This window comes from Astatotilapia calliptera, chromosome 6, assembly GCF_964374335.1.
Source record: "Astatotilapia calliptera chromosome 6, fAstCal68.1, whole genome shotgun sequence".
NCBI classification, from domain to species: domain Eukaryota; kingdom Metazoa; phylum Chordata; class Actinopteri; order Cichliformes; family Cichlidae; genus Astatotilapia; species Astatotilapia calliptera.
Window position 1 is genome coordinate 42,632,495 of NC_137427.1, and position 16,692 is coordinate 42,649,186.

Consider the following 16,692-nt stretch of genomic DNA (forward strand, 5'->3'; position numbering starts at 1 on the left):
GTGAGGAAGAGGAGGAGAAAAAGGAGCCAGCAGCAGCTGAGAGATGCAGAGGAGAACAGGGCGAGAGCTGACAGCCGTTCTCTGTAGCTGAGGGACTGGTGGAAATATTTAAACAGTTTCTCGATATTTGCTTCCTGCATCTCCAACACATACAGGGAACCACTCACTGCTGTTTATCCTGCAGGATCTGACAGGGAAAGGAGGAACAGTAAAGGGACCCACGGACACCTTTGATAACAATTTGTTTTATCCAGAACATATTTAGTTAAAGTATTGTTTTTATCACAGTGCTGGTTTCACTGGGAAACGTATGCAGCTCATTTAAATAAAGAGTTCAAAGGGCTGTGAAAAGTTGTCCCTTCATAAAGTGTGTCAGTATTTTATAAGGATGTGATGTTTCTGTGTCATCTCTCCTGTTAGAGCCTCTTACACAAACCTGCCTGTTTAATGCTCTCATATCTTCAACATCTTAAATTGCACAGTTTTCTCATCAATAAAAGAATATTTACTGCATCAGCTTGTCTTCCATTTTTTCTGAAACACGCAAAGATCAAATCTTTTAGTTTATTTTATACCACCACTGAGCTTTGCTTTTCTTTTTTCAAAAAGCTGTATATACAGTAAAACATGATGTAATCCTTTTACATTTGCACCATCAAAATGAAATGAGGCTAGCCTCATGAACTACAGTAGCAAACTAGTTTGCTAGCTAAAGTTAGCATTGTTGGCTCAGTGCATGGTTGTAATGTTCTCCCAGATGCATCACACACACATGAAACAACAGTTTTCTCAGATAAAAGTCAAACATATGACATAAATATTTCCTGCATTTCTATCGAACATGCCGTCCACCACAGCTGTAGCTGCTTATGTGGCGGTTGCTAGGCAGACCGTCCAGTTTAACAGCCTTGCACTTCCGGTCTTCGTGGCCTTCGAAGGATGTAGCCCCTTAGTTTGGACACAGCCCAAGGTCTTACCCACAGAACTGAGAGTCCTTTTTCAAGAAAGCGTTGCCAAACCATTTCATCCAGCTTTGCCTGGTAACTGTAAATATTCATGAGCTGATGTAAAACAAAACAGGACCCAGTGATTTGTCAAAATGACCTGATTTAAGAGTACTTAATGTAGAAGTGTAATACTACATTTAATGCTAATAGCAATGCTAACATAATATAATGTAATGCTAATTTACACCACGGAGCCCTACATTCAAACAGGTTTAACACTGTCTGGACTAAAGAAACAGGTGTTTAAAGTTTAAGAACATGTTGAGTGCCACGATGTCACTGGGTTGGTTGGTTTCTGCTGATAGAATTACATTAGCTAACATTCATGTTAGCTAACTAATGAAGAACTAACAACATAGTGGAAAACGGCCATGTTTTAGACTAACATCTCTTTCATACTGATTTCCATAATTCATCCTAACTGTTGCTCATGCTGTAGTATTTTTCCCCTAGAGCAGGGGTCCCCAATCCCAGTCCACGAGGGCCGGTGTCCCTGCAGGTTTTAGATCTCACCCTGGGTCAACACACCTGAATCACATGATTAGTTCGTTACCAGGCCTCTGGAGAACTGAAGACATGTTGAGCAGGTCATTTATCCCTTTAAATCAGCTGTGATGGATCAAGGACACATCTAAAACCTGCAGGGACACCGGCCCTCGTGGACTGGGATTGGGGACCCCTGCCCTAGAGAGTTATTTGTAATATCAGCCGAGCACCAATCTGGTAACTAACTTGTGTCTCTCTGCTTTCTTGGGTTTTCTGGCTTTTTTTCAAAGAAACAAAGATTTCAGGCATAGGTAAGTGTGACTAATCCTTCTTCAACCTGTGACTTCTTTTCGTTCCACCATCGGTTTTTGCACCAGATTTTACTTTGTTTTTGGGTCTGCTGCTTGTTTTTGTTCTCATTTCAATCACTTACATTTCACTCACCAAATAAAGTATTCTGGGAACTGAATGATTGAATGATTACAACAATGATCGCTCTCATCAGAGAGAACAGAGAATGAAAATTTGGGAGAGAAGAAGTCCTGGCATCTACCACCAAAATGAGACGCACTCATCTTGTTTTTTTCATCCTGCTTGGTTGTTAAACTTCCTAATTTTAAAAAGTGTAAACATGAAATTGAGTCTATTCTTCCCCAATCTGCTGAACAGCACACAATCCTCACAATAGGGGCAGGCCCTAGGAGGGGTTGCAAGGAGAGCATCTGCGAGGGGGGCGGGTACAGACGGTGTGGATATCCGTCATATCTTTGTTTCTTTATCCCTTCACTTCTCAGGGACATCTCCACCTTCCTCTTTGAATTCATCCAAGGTGTAGCTACATGTGCACATACAGAAATACTTGATGCTGACTTCATATTTCCTTTAAGGGCATAGTAACATTAAGTTTCCTTTTCCCTTATCTGACACTAATTATTCATATAAGATCACATTTAGTTAATTACACTTTGGATTTCGAGTGGATGGATTGCCTGTTTTGGTCTTCCCAATGGCAAAAACAATAATGATACATTTGTATTGTTTATTTGCATAACGTGCAAATCACAGTAGTAGTTGCCTCAAAGGCACGAGGCGTGTATGAGTGTGTAAGCCATGGTGGACACTTTGCTCACTCACTATCTGCCCCCTAGTGGTAAAGAGTCGCATTACAGTTTGGAACTTTAAACATTACACAATACTTAATCATGACATTTATAAATAAATTGTAATTACAATGCAATATTTTACATTGCTTTAAATTAAAAATATCTATATTTTTGTTGCATTGATTGGCTAAACAGAGGCACTGTGTTGCAACGTGATTAAAGACCAATTACCATCAGTCTGTTGAGAAGATGAAGGAGGACTATGAGGATCCGATGACTGTAGAATATGAGAGAGAGGAGGACAGAGGATTAGTAAGGAGGAAGTGAGGGCAGCTATGAAGGGGAGTAAGAGTGGAGAGGCGGCTGGTCCAGGTGACATACCTGTGGAGGTACGGAGAGGTCTAGGAGAGAGAGTAGAAAACTTTTTAACAGGACTGCTAACACAATCATGAAGAGTGAGAGGATGTCTGAGCAATGCACAAGAGAAGAAGGCGGAGCATGCAGGGTGGAGTGGGTGGAGTGGGTGGAGACGAGTGTCTGGGTGATTTGTGACCGACTGAGAGCAGCAAGAGAGAAAGGAAAGGTTTACAAGAGGGTAGTGAGAGCTGCTGTGATGCTCTTTATACCACGCAGCTCTTTGTCAGATTATAATTAAAGACGTTGTTACAATGAACCACATGTTCTGCATATTAATTTGGATGATCCAAAAATCGATGAAAGTTGTCTTTCCCTGATCCTGTCAATGCTAGCATCTGTTTTTCGCAGTGAGCAGTCAGCTCAAATGTACTTCTCCAGCATCCTCAACATGTCCATACCCACAATAGGTTCTCTGACTTGTTCTTGAGTAGATTTTTCCTCCTCTTTCAAAATGAATTACAGCTGATCCCAAGTAACCATCCAACCAGACACAAAGAGACTTTTAGATCAGAAGCAAATTAATAGCATTGCAAGCTAAACAATGAATAACAATGCAACTGAATCTCTCCCCAAAGAAACCATAGCCTACTTAGCTTCTGGAGAGCAGCACAAGCTTTACTGGTCTAAGGCTGGAAAAGTCTCCACCTGTATGACTTCTGAAGTAACAAAGGCAAAATAAAAAAATAGCGTCTGAAGGAAACTGAGCTACATGTCGAGAGAGTTTACCAAACACACCAAAGCTAAGCAATAAGCAGCCATGCAGCAACACACATCTATCAGAACCATTAACACAGCTGTTTCAGTGTCTTCCAAATCGTTAAGTCCCCATTATGAGGTCTAGAGGAGGGTGTGGGAGCAATAAGTAGAGCTGAATCAGAGCTTAATGGGCTTTATTTTACAAGTCTTAACACAAGGCAATGACAGTGTCACTGTATTAATAAGAGAAAAAAGGAGAAAAGTCACAACACCAACTAACCTATGTGGGGGGTGGGGTAAGTTCGTGGCCCACACTCTCTCAGGCGCTTTGTGAAAACACATCACTTAAACACTGAAATGATTTCTGTTTTTTTATTACAGGTGTATGAGTTCACAGCCTGTTGCTCTATTCTTTTATTATTTCCTGTCTCCTATTTTCTTTTCCCTGCCCATCAGCTTTGGCAGTAACATATTACACACTGTGCTGTGACTGTTAATGCAAATAATAATGATGGAAACTGACATTTCAAAAAGGAAGCTAAGGAAGACAAACTGGGTTCATTTTCGTGACATTAGATCATCAGGACGTCACTGCGTTCAATTAGCATAAAGAGTCGGTCAGACCGATGGAAAGAAGCTGACTTCATTTTAGATTTTGACAGACAGACCAGGTCGGGTGATTCATGAGTTTCATTAGCTGCTTTGCCTTTCTAGTCATTTGTGTTGCCTTTCATCTTAGAACTTTTCAGTTTTATTCCAGTTTTCCTACATAAAGATTAAATGTCAGCGGCTGTAAAATCATTTAAACGCTCCAGGAGCTTGGTGATGCCCTGATCCAGATCTGGGAGGAGATAACCCAGGACATCATCCAGCTTCTCATTAGGAGCACACCCTGATATTGTCAGGCATGCATACAGACGCATCGGGGCGATACAGACGATTATGAGTCGCTGCATTTTCCCCTTTCAGGGTTTCTTTGAGTGGAGCCCTCTGTAGGTTCATCTCCATCAAAGCTGCATCTTTTCATTCCTACACATTAACCCTTTAAAACCGGTCAGAGCGGGCACGCTCTGTTTTGCGTAACTATTTTTAAATCCCGATAGCACTGCAACCATGTAAGGCAACGCAAAAAAATTTTTTGCATATCAAATCAAATCAAATCACTTTTTATTGTCACATCACATGTGCAGGCACACTGGCACAGCACATGCGAGTGAAATTCTTGTGTGCGAGCCCCACAAGCAACAGAGATGTGCAAACACAACAACACAAACGAGCAAAATACAAGAATGGCCAACCTGAAACTAATAAAAAAAATTTTTGCATATGAAACCGGAGGAATTGTACTTACATCTGATGCCATCAGCTTGTCCTCGGTCACAGTTTCCTTCCACATATAGCTTTGCAAAAACTGCATAAAAAGCTCTTGCAGGAACAAAAACATAATATTCCAGAAACACACTTTGCCGATCCGATCAGCTGTTCATAACACTTCCTTTGTTGGAATAGACGTCAGCGCAAACTATCGCATGTCCGCCATGACCTGCCCGAAACCGGAAGTGACGTCATTTTCGTGGAAATGTAGTTTTTTACCATCAGGGCCTCAGGGCCTATACTGGTGTTTTTAAAAGTTATCTTTGACTTTATGACTTTCTGTGTCGTTTCTGGGATGCTTAGGACTCATATTGCACTGCTGGAAATAGTTTATTTTGATGCAGATGTTGTTGTTTTTTTGCAAATTTGCAGTATAATATTTATTTTCGTTTTTCCTGCAGTTTATAAAAATTGGTGTATTTCAAAAATAAAACTATGAAGACACTCAAAATAAATTTCCTGTGGTGGGAAACTATTTTGTGCAACTTTTTTGTATTTACAGTTTTGAGGGATAAACCTCTTAAATTTCTCTAACTAGAAATATATGTTAAAAAAACAAAAACGATTTTCAATTTCAAGTTTATTGCACTTTTTTGCAATTTATGTAATTACTATGCACTTAATGCATACAAATGATTAAAATCTGGGCTATAATGGTTGTATTGATGTATAGCAACTTGAAATGCTCCCAAAAATGGCTCCACAGCAGGTAAAAATATAATATAAGCTCTGGCGGGCTTGGTTCTATGGTAGGTCTTAAAGGGTTAATCACTCCCCAGTCCAGATCAGGACAGACATGCAGTATGTTTGGGTTTTTCCTGCTGTTTAAGGTCTTCTTTTTTCTTTGGAGCAGGTTAGTTCTCTCCACACAGACGTTTCATGTTCTCTCCACATAAACACACTTTCTCACATACATACATCACAGCTGCACTTAAATCTCAGAGACTGCACATACATATAAGCGCACGCACTAGTTACAGCATAGCTACACGGACCCAGACACTAACAACTCCTGCAGAAAGTCTCCTTCATTTCCACGTCGCCCTCACGTTGGACAACAAGCGTTTAACTGAACTCGTGCTGCGACTTCTTCTGGAAAGTTAAAGTTAAACTGTCCGACGCTTCATAGAAGCCTTTTGGATTTCACCTTTTCTGCTTTTTTTATGTCTGTTATGTTATTTATTTACTTCCTGCATGAAGCTGTTACAGTACTCATTACATATATTTGCCTTACTGCACAGGCTGGCCTGAAGTGCATTATTATGTATTAACCAGTAAACAGTACAAACCGGAGGCTAAAGCCTGACAGACTGATTAGTGATCCTTTAACCAGCTAGTTGTTAGCATGCTGTCCTGCAGCTGCTCAGCATCAGTGTCATTTCAGCAGCAGGGGACAGCTTTTCCCTGCTTTTCTGTAACTTTTCCTCTTGTGTAATGAAATAAAAATTCAGTTTTTCACTCCTCTGAAGTTGTAGACTTGCACAGTTCGATCTTTATCTGCCCACACATTTAGCAGATTTACCTTGTGAAAGCAAACACAACAGTGTGATTAGTTTGGTTACTAAATGTGTTACAGCTGATAACTTATCAGGGATGTGACACAGATGTCATTCTAATGAGTTTTCTTCTGTCTTTCTTATTTGTTCCCCTTCACTGCGCTCCACAGCAACAACCCTGCTCACCGGTACTACTTAGCCACTGACCCAGTAACAGGGCAGCTGTATGTGTCCGACACTAACTCACGACGGATTTACCGCCCCAAAGTGCTCAGCGGTGCCCGTGACCTCATCAGTAAGCATCAGCATTTTTACTTCCTGTTATGAATGTAGTTATAAGACAGTGTTGTCATACGAGACTCCAGTGAGTCTGCAGCTTTGTACCTTTCTCTGGTTAATGCTTAGTGTGTGTGTGTGTCTACAGGTAATGGAGAAGTAGTGGCTGGTACAGGTGAGCAGTGTCCTCCATTTGATGAAGCGCGTTGTGGAGATGGAAGAAAAGCTACAGAGGCCCAGCTACTGGGACCAAAAGGTGCGTACACAGAATCTTTCTGTCTCCTTCTAACACACACACACACACACACACACACACACACACACACACACACACACACACACACACACACACACACACACACACGTGCTTATTATTTAAGTCAGTTACATAAGCATAGCCTTACTAGATGTATTACCTGTCAGATATCCTCTTGTCCTTCGTCCACTGGAACTGCAGAGCCGTACCAACAGTAGTCCTGACAGTGGGCAAATAAAACACAGTGTGGGAGGTGTAATGCAAGAAGCAGATGAAGTATTTATTGGTTGCAGCCAGCAGCAGAATTCATAGCTGTCATAGCATCAGTGCATGTTGTTATAGTACTAAATTCCCACACCTAGCATTTGTCCAGGTGTGCAAGTTCAATTCTTTCATCAAGCTCAGGAAGTCACACTGACATCAATGCAAACTTGTTCAGAACCATTAACACCTTCAGCACTGTAGGCGCGTGAGCGTATTTGAATATTGGATGTAACTGCCAGTTCCCCACTACTTTCAAATAATCCCAGACTTGCATTATCCTAGATGGACATGAAGTCATAGCAAACTTTATTTATTTATCAGGAACGCCATCCTAAGACTAAGGTTTCTTTTGCTCCAACAAAAGCCTCAGTTCAAGTGCAACAGAGTCTAGATAAGGTTACATTTTGACTGAAACACATCTCTGCACAGGAAATGCTGCAAATGTCCAGTTGTACCACATTATAAAGGTGCTGTTATGTATTTCAATCTGGTAGCCAGCAGGAAGTCGCAACTGTTCGTTTCTAAAGCAGTTTGAGATTTGGGATTTTGACTGTGAGATGATGCAGTATCAGTCTATTTATAGAGAGAGGTTATTTGAACTGTTGTGACCTCTGTCATCAACAACAGGCTGCCTGTGTTTTCCTTCTCTGAATAAAGTCCATGCTGTCCAGGAGAACTGTTGTTTTTGTCAGAGATCATACCTTTGCCATATAGCTAACTGTATTTGCATGTTTGTATGTGTTACACTGCTGCTGCAGAAATCACAGGAGAATCGCACACACCGTCGCTCCTAATAACCTTCTCTGTGAACACGTCTTATTTTGTCGAGCTGCCACTTGTTTGTTATCACTTGTAACATTTTTCTTGCTTATAGTAATCTAAGTAATCTCTGCAGACTTTGCTTGAGTGCACCGAACTCTTACTGCATTCATGTTATTATTATTGTATCTTTTTGTATTTTTCATTGTAACTATGTATGCTGCATCTGCACTCAAAATGTTTACTTCTCTCGTTTTGTTTTTTGCTTTATGCATTGAAGCAGTTCCATTAATAATTTATTATCATAAAATCATGTGTGTGTGTGTGTGTGTGTGTGTGTGTGTGTGTGTGTGTGTGTGTGTGTGTGTGTGTGTGTGTGTGTGTGTGTGTGTGTTTCACTACTCACAGGAATTGCAGTTGATAAAAACGGGCTGATCTACTTTGTGGATGGAACTATGATTAGGAAAGTGGATCGTAACGGGATCATCTCCACAGTGTTGGGCAGCAATGATCTGACCTCTGCACGACCTTTGACCTGTGACACCAGCATGCACATAAGACAGGTAACCTTTAACTATTAAAACCTCTTTGCTGATCAGAAAATATCAGACTATGTGAAAATATCACATGATGTGGTGTGTGTGTGTGTGTGTGTGTGTGTGTGTGTGTGTGTGTGTGTGTGTGTGTGTGTGTGTGTGTGTGTGCGTGCGTGCGTGTGTGTGTAACAATGAACAGGAAGTGAAGTGTCACCTTTCTTCTCTGTCCTCTTTCCTTCCAGGTGCGGTTAGAGTGGCCCACAGATCTAGCCATCAATCCCATGGATAACTCTATCTATGTGCTGGACAACAATGTTGTGCTGCAGATCACTGAAAATAGACAGGTATCATGTATCCCTTTGCTGAATGTATATTTTATCCATCCATCCATTTTCTTCCACTTATCCAGGACCAGGTTGCAGGGGCAGCAGCCTAAGCAGAGGCCCACCTCCCTCTCCCCAGCCACCTCCAGCATATCAGGAGGTACACTGAGGCATTCCCAGGCTGAGAGATATAATCTCTCTCTGGTGTCCTGGGTCTACCCTGTGGGCCTCCTCCTCATGGGACATGCCACCCAGGAGGTGCCCAGGAAGCATCCTTATCAGATCCCCAAACTGGCTCCTTTAGATATGGAGGAGTATTGGCTCCAATCGAAACCCTCTGGAATGACTGACACCCTGAGCCTATGTCAGAGAGGACACCCACCCATTCTGACGTAACCAAAGTAGAAGCCTTCTGCCTGCTTGACAGACATTTTATCCATGTAAGCTATAAAACAGAACCAGTGACAAAGGGAGTGGAGTCCAACACTCACTGGAAACAAGTCCAACTTATTAATGACAAGTGTGTTTGTACGGGGACCAAATGGCCTGTAACAATGGGCACACGTGTAATGATTACTTGTGTAATAGTTACTTTTTTGATTAACAACCTCAACATTGATCACAGCAAAGGGTGGAAATACCTCCAACATGCCCAAACATCTGACAACACAATTAATTTGCATGAAAGTACTGAATGTGTCCAGGACCGCATACCTGATGATATCATTACAAAACTCATCATCATCCTAGTGTTTTGTGCACTATGACATCCTCATATTCAAAAATGGTGACTGTTGTCCAATAACAGAAAACCACGCAGGTTCAGATCAGGCCGTTCATGCTCACTTCCTCTTTCCAGGTCTCACTTTCTTTGAATTGAAATCTCCCATTAGGAATTTGGAGTCACTAGATGGAGCACCCTTGAGCGGCCCACTCAGTGACTCCTAAAAGGCTGGGTGCTTTGAACTGGTTTTGGTGCATAAGGGCAAATGTCAGGACCTGTTCCCCCACCTGAAGGCGCAGGGAAGCAACCCTCACCTCCACTGGCAAAACCCCCAACATACTGGTGGTAACCTGACAACTCTAGACTAGAACAGAGTCGAGCCCACCTCCAGGAAACTGGTTCCAGAGCCTAAGCCGTGCATTCAGGTGAACCTGGCTATATGTAGCCAGCAATGCTCAATCTCACCTACTCGCTCCTTTCCTCCAGAGAGTTGATGTTCCCTGTCCTAATAGCTAACCTCTGTAGCCAGGGATCAGACTGCCAGGGCCTCCATCCCTGACTGCCTCCTCACACACATTGCACCCGAGCCCTATGTCCCTACAGTCTTCTCTTTAGGCTGCGCCGAGCCCCATGGGCTGAAGCCTGACCACCAGATCCTCTCCTGTGTGCTCCCCCTCCCTAGGCCCAACTCCAAGGTGGGCCCATGGTAAAACTATCCCAGGAGGGGCGCACTGGTCCCATACTTTTTCCCTAGGAGTTGACTTAATATATATATTTAATATATAAGTATTTAATGACATTTGTATTTCACAGCCTTCCTGTGCCACAACAACAAATGCACAGTGCTACTTAATGATTCTTAACTAACATTCATGTGCAAATGTGTGTGTTCAGGTTCGTATTGTGGCAGGTCGTCCCATGCACTGCCAGGTGCCTGGTATAGAGTACACCATGGGAAAGAGGGCGGTTCAGACCATGCTAGAGGGTGCTACAGCCATCGCCTTATCCTACAGTGGCGTTCTCTACATCGCAGAGACGGATGAGAAGAAAATCCACCGTATTCGACAGGTAGTCTGCTGAACAGAATTTCCTTGTAATCATGAATGTTAAGCAGAATCCTGGAAATCTAAGGTGGGATAAATTCAAGCTTTTTAATAAAGTAATACAGCCAATGTTACCTTATTTAACTCTGTATAACAACGTGAGAATTCAAATTCACACATATCACCCTCTTATTTCTAGCAGGTTATCATATTGTTACTAAGGTATTACGACACTATTACTAATGTTTTTTTCCTCGTGGGGATGTCTTTATTTCTACATTATTATCTCCAGGTTTTGGTCCCTTATTATCCAACTGCATAAAGCTCAGTGTAATATTACTTAACCGTATCCACTGTTGTTACCATGATATTAACTGGTTTAGTAGTAATAACCACTAAATTACCACATTATTACGTTCTTGTTTCTGCCTCGTTGCCCTTCTATTGCTACTTTATTACCAAGCTGTAACAGAAAGTGCCACTGTGCTAAACTTTAAGAATCATTTCCTTCTCTACTAAAACTCCAGGTGTCGACTGATGGAGAAATTACCCATCTAGCTGGAGCGCTATCTGACTGTGACTGCAAGGTACCCATCACAGCTACTTCTTGTTTTCAGTCCTTATCGGTCATTCTGCTCAGCTCACTGAAGTACTCGAATTCAGAATGAATGTGTAGCATCCAAATAGTGACGTGTGAATGCAACAGGATGTGAGGAAGAGAAGTGACTGGACTCCTTTAAGTTTCCTGAAGATGTTTCACCTCTCATCAGAGAGGCGTCTTCATTTCTACAAATCAAATAATGAAGAGTCATAGCTATTTAAACCGTAGTTGTCATCACATAAGTCAGGGTGTGAATAATGGCATGGGAAATTATCACCAGAGGTTTTGTGTGAAAACACAAATTTTCCCATAATAAACGACCCAGTGTGTGTGGTTCACAATGTCCACAACATATTAAATCTCATTCTTATTCAGGCTTGGAAATTCCTCCCAGTTTTCTGTAATTACGTCCAAATCCCCCTGTGGCTTCCTGCCAAACAGCAGTTCAAAGGGAGAAAATTCCATGGAGGTCCAGGGCAGCTCCTCCACTGCAAACAAAAGACTTTGACAGCAAGCCCTACTGCATTAATCCTCATGAATAAACATGGAAGTAATGGACTTTAAGGCACTCCACCAGCCCATCGCTCTGGGGGTGGTACAGCTCTTTTGTGTGTGAGACATGAATGAGACCCTGTGGTCGTCAGTACCTCTTTTGGGATTCCGACTCAGGAGATCACCTGCAACTGCACCCGTGCCAGCAGCTCTGCTTCGGGATATCACATCATCCACGAGAACTTATACAAAGCAATGTCCCCTGGCACTCCGGGGATCTTGTCCCGATGAAGTCCATACCACTGCACTTGAACGGGACCTCCATTAATGGTAATGGATGCAAAGCCACCCATTGGATGGCCGAGTGATTTACCAGTTGACATTCCAGGCAGGATGCACACCAGGACACATCTGGTGACGAGCACAGCCCATTGCTGTTTATTGAACCCAGGCCTTTCCCTCCCTTGAATTAAAGGGTGCTCTTCTAGGACCTCACCACAGCTCTATGCTTTTCCCCCTTTTGTTTAATTTCCACCACATATTTTACATATAATGGGTTTTTTAAAAAGTCAAAAACATAGATTTTTATTTGCTTTTTCTTGCACCGAGATGCCAGTTTTTTTCTCCACTATCTCTTCCCTGCAAAACGCAGGCACAAACCTTCATGGCACTTCACGATGCCTCCTCTCAGCTAACCTTTGTAGCATCAGTCTGCCAAATGCAGCACCAATCATTGCTGGTGCCAGGGTGCTAGCGTGATTTGCTTCTACTCCACCTTGCTGATCATGCTTACGTTAAGTTCTCGCCAATCAATTTTGCCAGCATATCCAGTTCACGCAATCTAATCTGTGACCACCTAATCAAGGTTTACAGGCCCCCTCTCTTCACAAGCCTTCTCAAAAAAGGTATGCCTTCTTTGGTGACCTGCCAGTGACCTGAGATGCTGCCAGTCCCCTCTGGAGACAATTCATGCTCAAGCCATCTGCCATTATCTACTAGATAATATCTATTATGCTGTCAAACCTGCATGAGGATGTGGTCCCAACTAGTGAAGAAGAATAGCTTGCTATTTCTGGACTATGCTCTGCACATGGAGGAGCTCAGCACTGAAGTTTACTGGAAGCCCACACACAGACCAGTACCTACTCTTTGACTCCCAACACCCTCTCGAACACAGAGTTGTCAGGACACTGCAATGAGAAGAAACTGTTTCCTGTAAGCCAGAAGGGAAAGGAACAAACACATCTAAAGAAAGCTCCTAAAACAAGTGGTTATCCCAAATGAGCCCTCATTGAATCAGCAAAGATGCACAGGAAAGAGGGAACTAGAACATTATCATTCCAGTCACCCAACCATGCCATTAGAGAAGAAACTAGTTTATCCCAAGGACAAAACTTCCAAACTCAAACTAAGCAACATAGTGTACGCTGTGCAGTGCAGCAAGGAGTGCTTGGACCTTTACACTGGAGAAACCAAGCAGCCGCTCCATAGAACTGCACAACATAGAAGAGCAAGCGCGGCAGGACAAGACACAGCTGCACACCATCTGCTAAAGGACTCATTTGATGATACCACAGTTCACATTTTGGACTGAGAGAACAGATGGTTTTAAAAGGAGTGCCATTTATGTTCACGTTGAAAGCCCGTTCTTGAACAGAGGGGTGGCTTACGACAGCAACTTCCACCTACAACGCAGTTTTGAGATTCCTTCGCAGGTCCCTCAACCTCCGCACATCTTACAGCAGGTGACCCAAAGAGGTCACATGATAGGGTGAAGCAAGATCTCACAGTGTTCTCACCCAAAGACCTGGTGATTATGACCCACACCTTTTTTTCATCACACCTTGGCTAATGTGATGAGGCACATGATTATGGTTGGTCAATGAGAGGCTCAATGACCAAGAGATATCCCCGACTAGGGTTTAAATACCTGGGACGCTCCATCGTTTGATTTGTAGAACTGAAGAAGCCTCTCGGATGGGATGTGAAATGTCTTCATAAAACTCCAGTGGCTTGCTTTCCGAGCTCATTACACTACAGTAATGTGGATGACTGGGAACCTGAGACACACATATATGAGACGAGAATTTCTTGTGTTGATGTTGTTTGTTGTCCCTCGTTTGGCTGTCCTGTAGAATGATGCAAACTGCGACTGCTATCAAACCGGAGATGGCTATTCCAAAGATGCCAGGCTTAATTGTCCTTCCTCTCTGGTTGTGTCTCCGGATGGGACGCTGTATGTGGCTGATCTGGGAAACATCCGCATTCGAGCCGTACGACGCAACCAACCACCTACGGGTGTGTATATAAAGTGTATGCACATACACAGTAGACGTGCAATAGAGGGCTTGTATGTCATGTATGTTAATAAGCAGACAGCTGTCTCACGGATGTGTAGTGACGGTGATCAGCAGAATAATCAAATAGATTTGCAAAGAGAGAATACCTGCGTAAGTTATTCAGTTATGCAGGTATTCATGTAATGGCAAATGACATAGACTGTGCAATATTGTGTGAGTTTAGAAACAAAAACATTAAACAATAATAGATAACAAAAGTAACATAGGAACATAATCTAAGAAGATAAAGAAAACAAAGTCACTGGTCTGTCTGTCTGCTGGTCTGTGTATTCAGGCTCTCTGGCTTCAGGTCCCAGTTCCTATGAAGTGGCCTGTCCAGCCTCTCAAGAGCTCTACGTGTTTGATGCAAATGGGACTCACCAGTTCACCATGTCTCTGGTCACTGGAGACTACAAATACAACTTCAGTTACAGGTTGGTGTTTGTCAGGAAACACATTTTTGTGACTGTCATTGCAGCACTGCTTGGTTACTGAAGCCGCTTTTCCATTAGCACCTACTCGCCACTAATAACCATGACTCCACTCGAGTTGTCTTGTGGGTTGTTCTCACTTGGGGGAACACGGCGTTGTTTTTTGTAGCCAAGTTTCAAAAATGGCTGTTTGGATTTTTGTAAATGAGACGCTCTCATTGCTCATTGCTGACCAACCAATCAGTTGCATGCAGTGTGACGACATCGCATTTTAGTACCTGCTCAGAACTCTTGGAACCCAGGCCGGGGACAGGAAAGTTTCCTTGGCCATCTGTGCCCCTGCCTATGGACCGCCTTGAACTGGCTGGAGAGCCAGATACCCCCTGGTGATCCCGGCATTGGCTCCCCTGCAGCTCCGCCCAGACCACACACGGCACCATAATACATTTGCATTACCTTGCAAAATTGTTCGACACAACAGTGTTGTTTACTGTTTTTGTCCTCTTTTGTGGCACCTTACACGAGTAACTCATTTCTCCACACACTCAGCAATGAGGAGGATGTGACTGCGGTGACGGACAGCAGTGGAAACACGCTCCGCGTGCGCAGAGACACTAACAGGATGCCTGTACGTGTGGTTGCTCCCGACAATCAGGTGAGTACTGAGTAGCCTTGTTAGCAGATTAGGAGTGTGTATCCTTGATCACCTGTGATTCTGTGTGTGTGTTTAGGTCATTTGGCTGACCATTGGGACTAATGGAGGTCTGAAGACTCTCACAGCTCAGGGCCAGGAACTGGTCTTGTTTACTTATCATGGGAACAGTGGCTTGTTGGCTACCAAGAGTATCCAAATTGGCTGGACTACCTTCTATGAGTGAGCCACTTTTTGGATTTCTAGTTGAATTCTGGTCAATGGACAGATTAATTTAATTAATGAAATCAATTCAAACTCTGATTGTTACGTCTTGACTTTATATCTTGATGTAACCTTTAAATTTCTCTGCTTTTTGCTGGGTTGTCAGTGAGTGAGTCTGAGTTTTTATCCGTGGATCCTAATGTCTGTTTCTTACTGTATCCTCACCATCCTTGTAGCTATGACAGTGAGGGTCGTTTGACTAATGTGACCTTCCCCACTGGGGTGGTAACCAGTCTCCATGGCGACATGTCGTCAGGGGCTGTTGCTGTGGACATTGAGACGTCAGGGAGGGATGAGGATGTTGCCATAACAACCAACCTATCATCAATAGACTCCTTCTACACTCTGGTGCAAGGTAAGAAGCTAATGCAACCTGAGAAGGGAAGAAAGTTTCCTATTTTACAGGTGGCCTCGTGTGTGTGAAGCATACTAAAAGCTTTAGTCCGAGCTGAAGTAAGAATATGGTCTTTATTTATTATTAAATCAGTGCACGGTTCATAGTAAATTCAATTAGTTGCTAACAGTTCGATTTCTCATCACTTCACACATTGTGCAGTTTCCACACTTTCCCTGATCGATCAGTATCAGGAATCAGCGACTAGCCTGGATCCTTGGCCACAACCACATGCACACAATACAGCGTAGTGTCCATGTGGTTGCGTCAATTTCACACCTAAACATGTTAATACAATGATTTTTAAAATGCAAATGTACATACCCCCATCTGACATCCTGTCAAAGCGGTGCTCGTCATCACATTTGTTCTGTTTGGGATGTGTGCAGTTATATCAGCAGCTTGTGTTAGTTGTGTAAAGTTTATTTTAAGAAAAGATCTGACATGAGGAAGTGTACAAGCTGCGGATGGATCTGTAATCCCATCTGCCCTAATAATCCTAGATTTAGGAACTGCAAAAGGATCCTTGTCGTCCTTCGTGTCAAACTTTCTACCCTAAACGCTGAGGGGGGGAAAAGTAATTTGGTGTTGTTCAATCTGAACTAATGAGCCATTTGAAGTGAGGCTGGCAATGATTTACTTCAGAGTGAGCTGTGCATGGCCACGCACAAGTATTGATCGCAACATGAGTTATTCAGAGCAATTGACAAGTGTAGCATTTCACTCCATCACTTCATTCATTTTCTAGCCTGTGAGCTA

At 42.8% G+C, this 16,692-nt stretch overlaps 1 protein-coding gene across 6 annotated transcripts in view; it reads left to right on the top strand.

The window, feature by feature from the left end:
- Positions 1 to 16,692, top strand: part of tenm3 (teneurin transmembrane protein 3) — a 229,339-nt gene that overhangs the window by 177,639 nt on the left and 35,008 nt on the right. For 4 of the 6 annotated variants that reach the window (XM_026172117.2, XM_080303277.1, XM_080303278.1 and 1 more), the window contains 12 exons: positions 1,784 to 1,804; positions 6,750 to 6,874; positions 7,004 to 7,111; positions 8,543 to 8,697; positions 8,913 to 9,014; positions 10,612 to 10,785; positions 11,288 to 11,347; positions 13,989 to 14,151; positions 14,488 to 14,626; positions 15,173 to 15,278; positions 15,355 to 15,497; positions 15,716 to 15,894. In XM_026172117.2, coding sequence (XP_026027902.2) covers positions 1,784 to 1,804; positions 6,750 to 6,874; positions 7,004 to 7,111; positions 8,543 to 8,697; positions 8,913 to 9,014; positions 10,612 to 10,785; positions 11,288 to 11,347; positions 13,989 to 14,151; positions 14,488 to 14,626; positions 15,173 to 15,278; positions 15,355 to 15,497; positions 15,716 to 15,894 — 1,475 coding nt within the window. The remainder of the gene's footprint in view (positions 1 to 1,783; positions 1,805 to 6,749; positions 6,875 to 7,003; positions 7,112 to 8,542; positions 8,698 to 8,912; positions 9,015 to 10,611; positions 10,786 to 11,287; positions 11,348 to 13,988; positions 14,152 to 14,487; positions 14,627 to 15,172; positions 15,279 to 15,354; positions 15,498 to 15,715; positions 15,895 to 16,692) is intronic. The other 2 variants (XM_080303276.1, XM_026172118.2) reach the window with 1 other exon arrangement.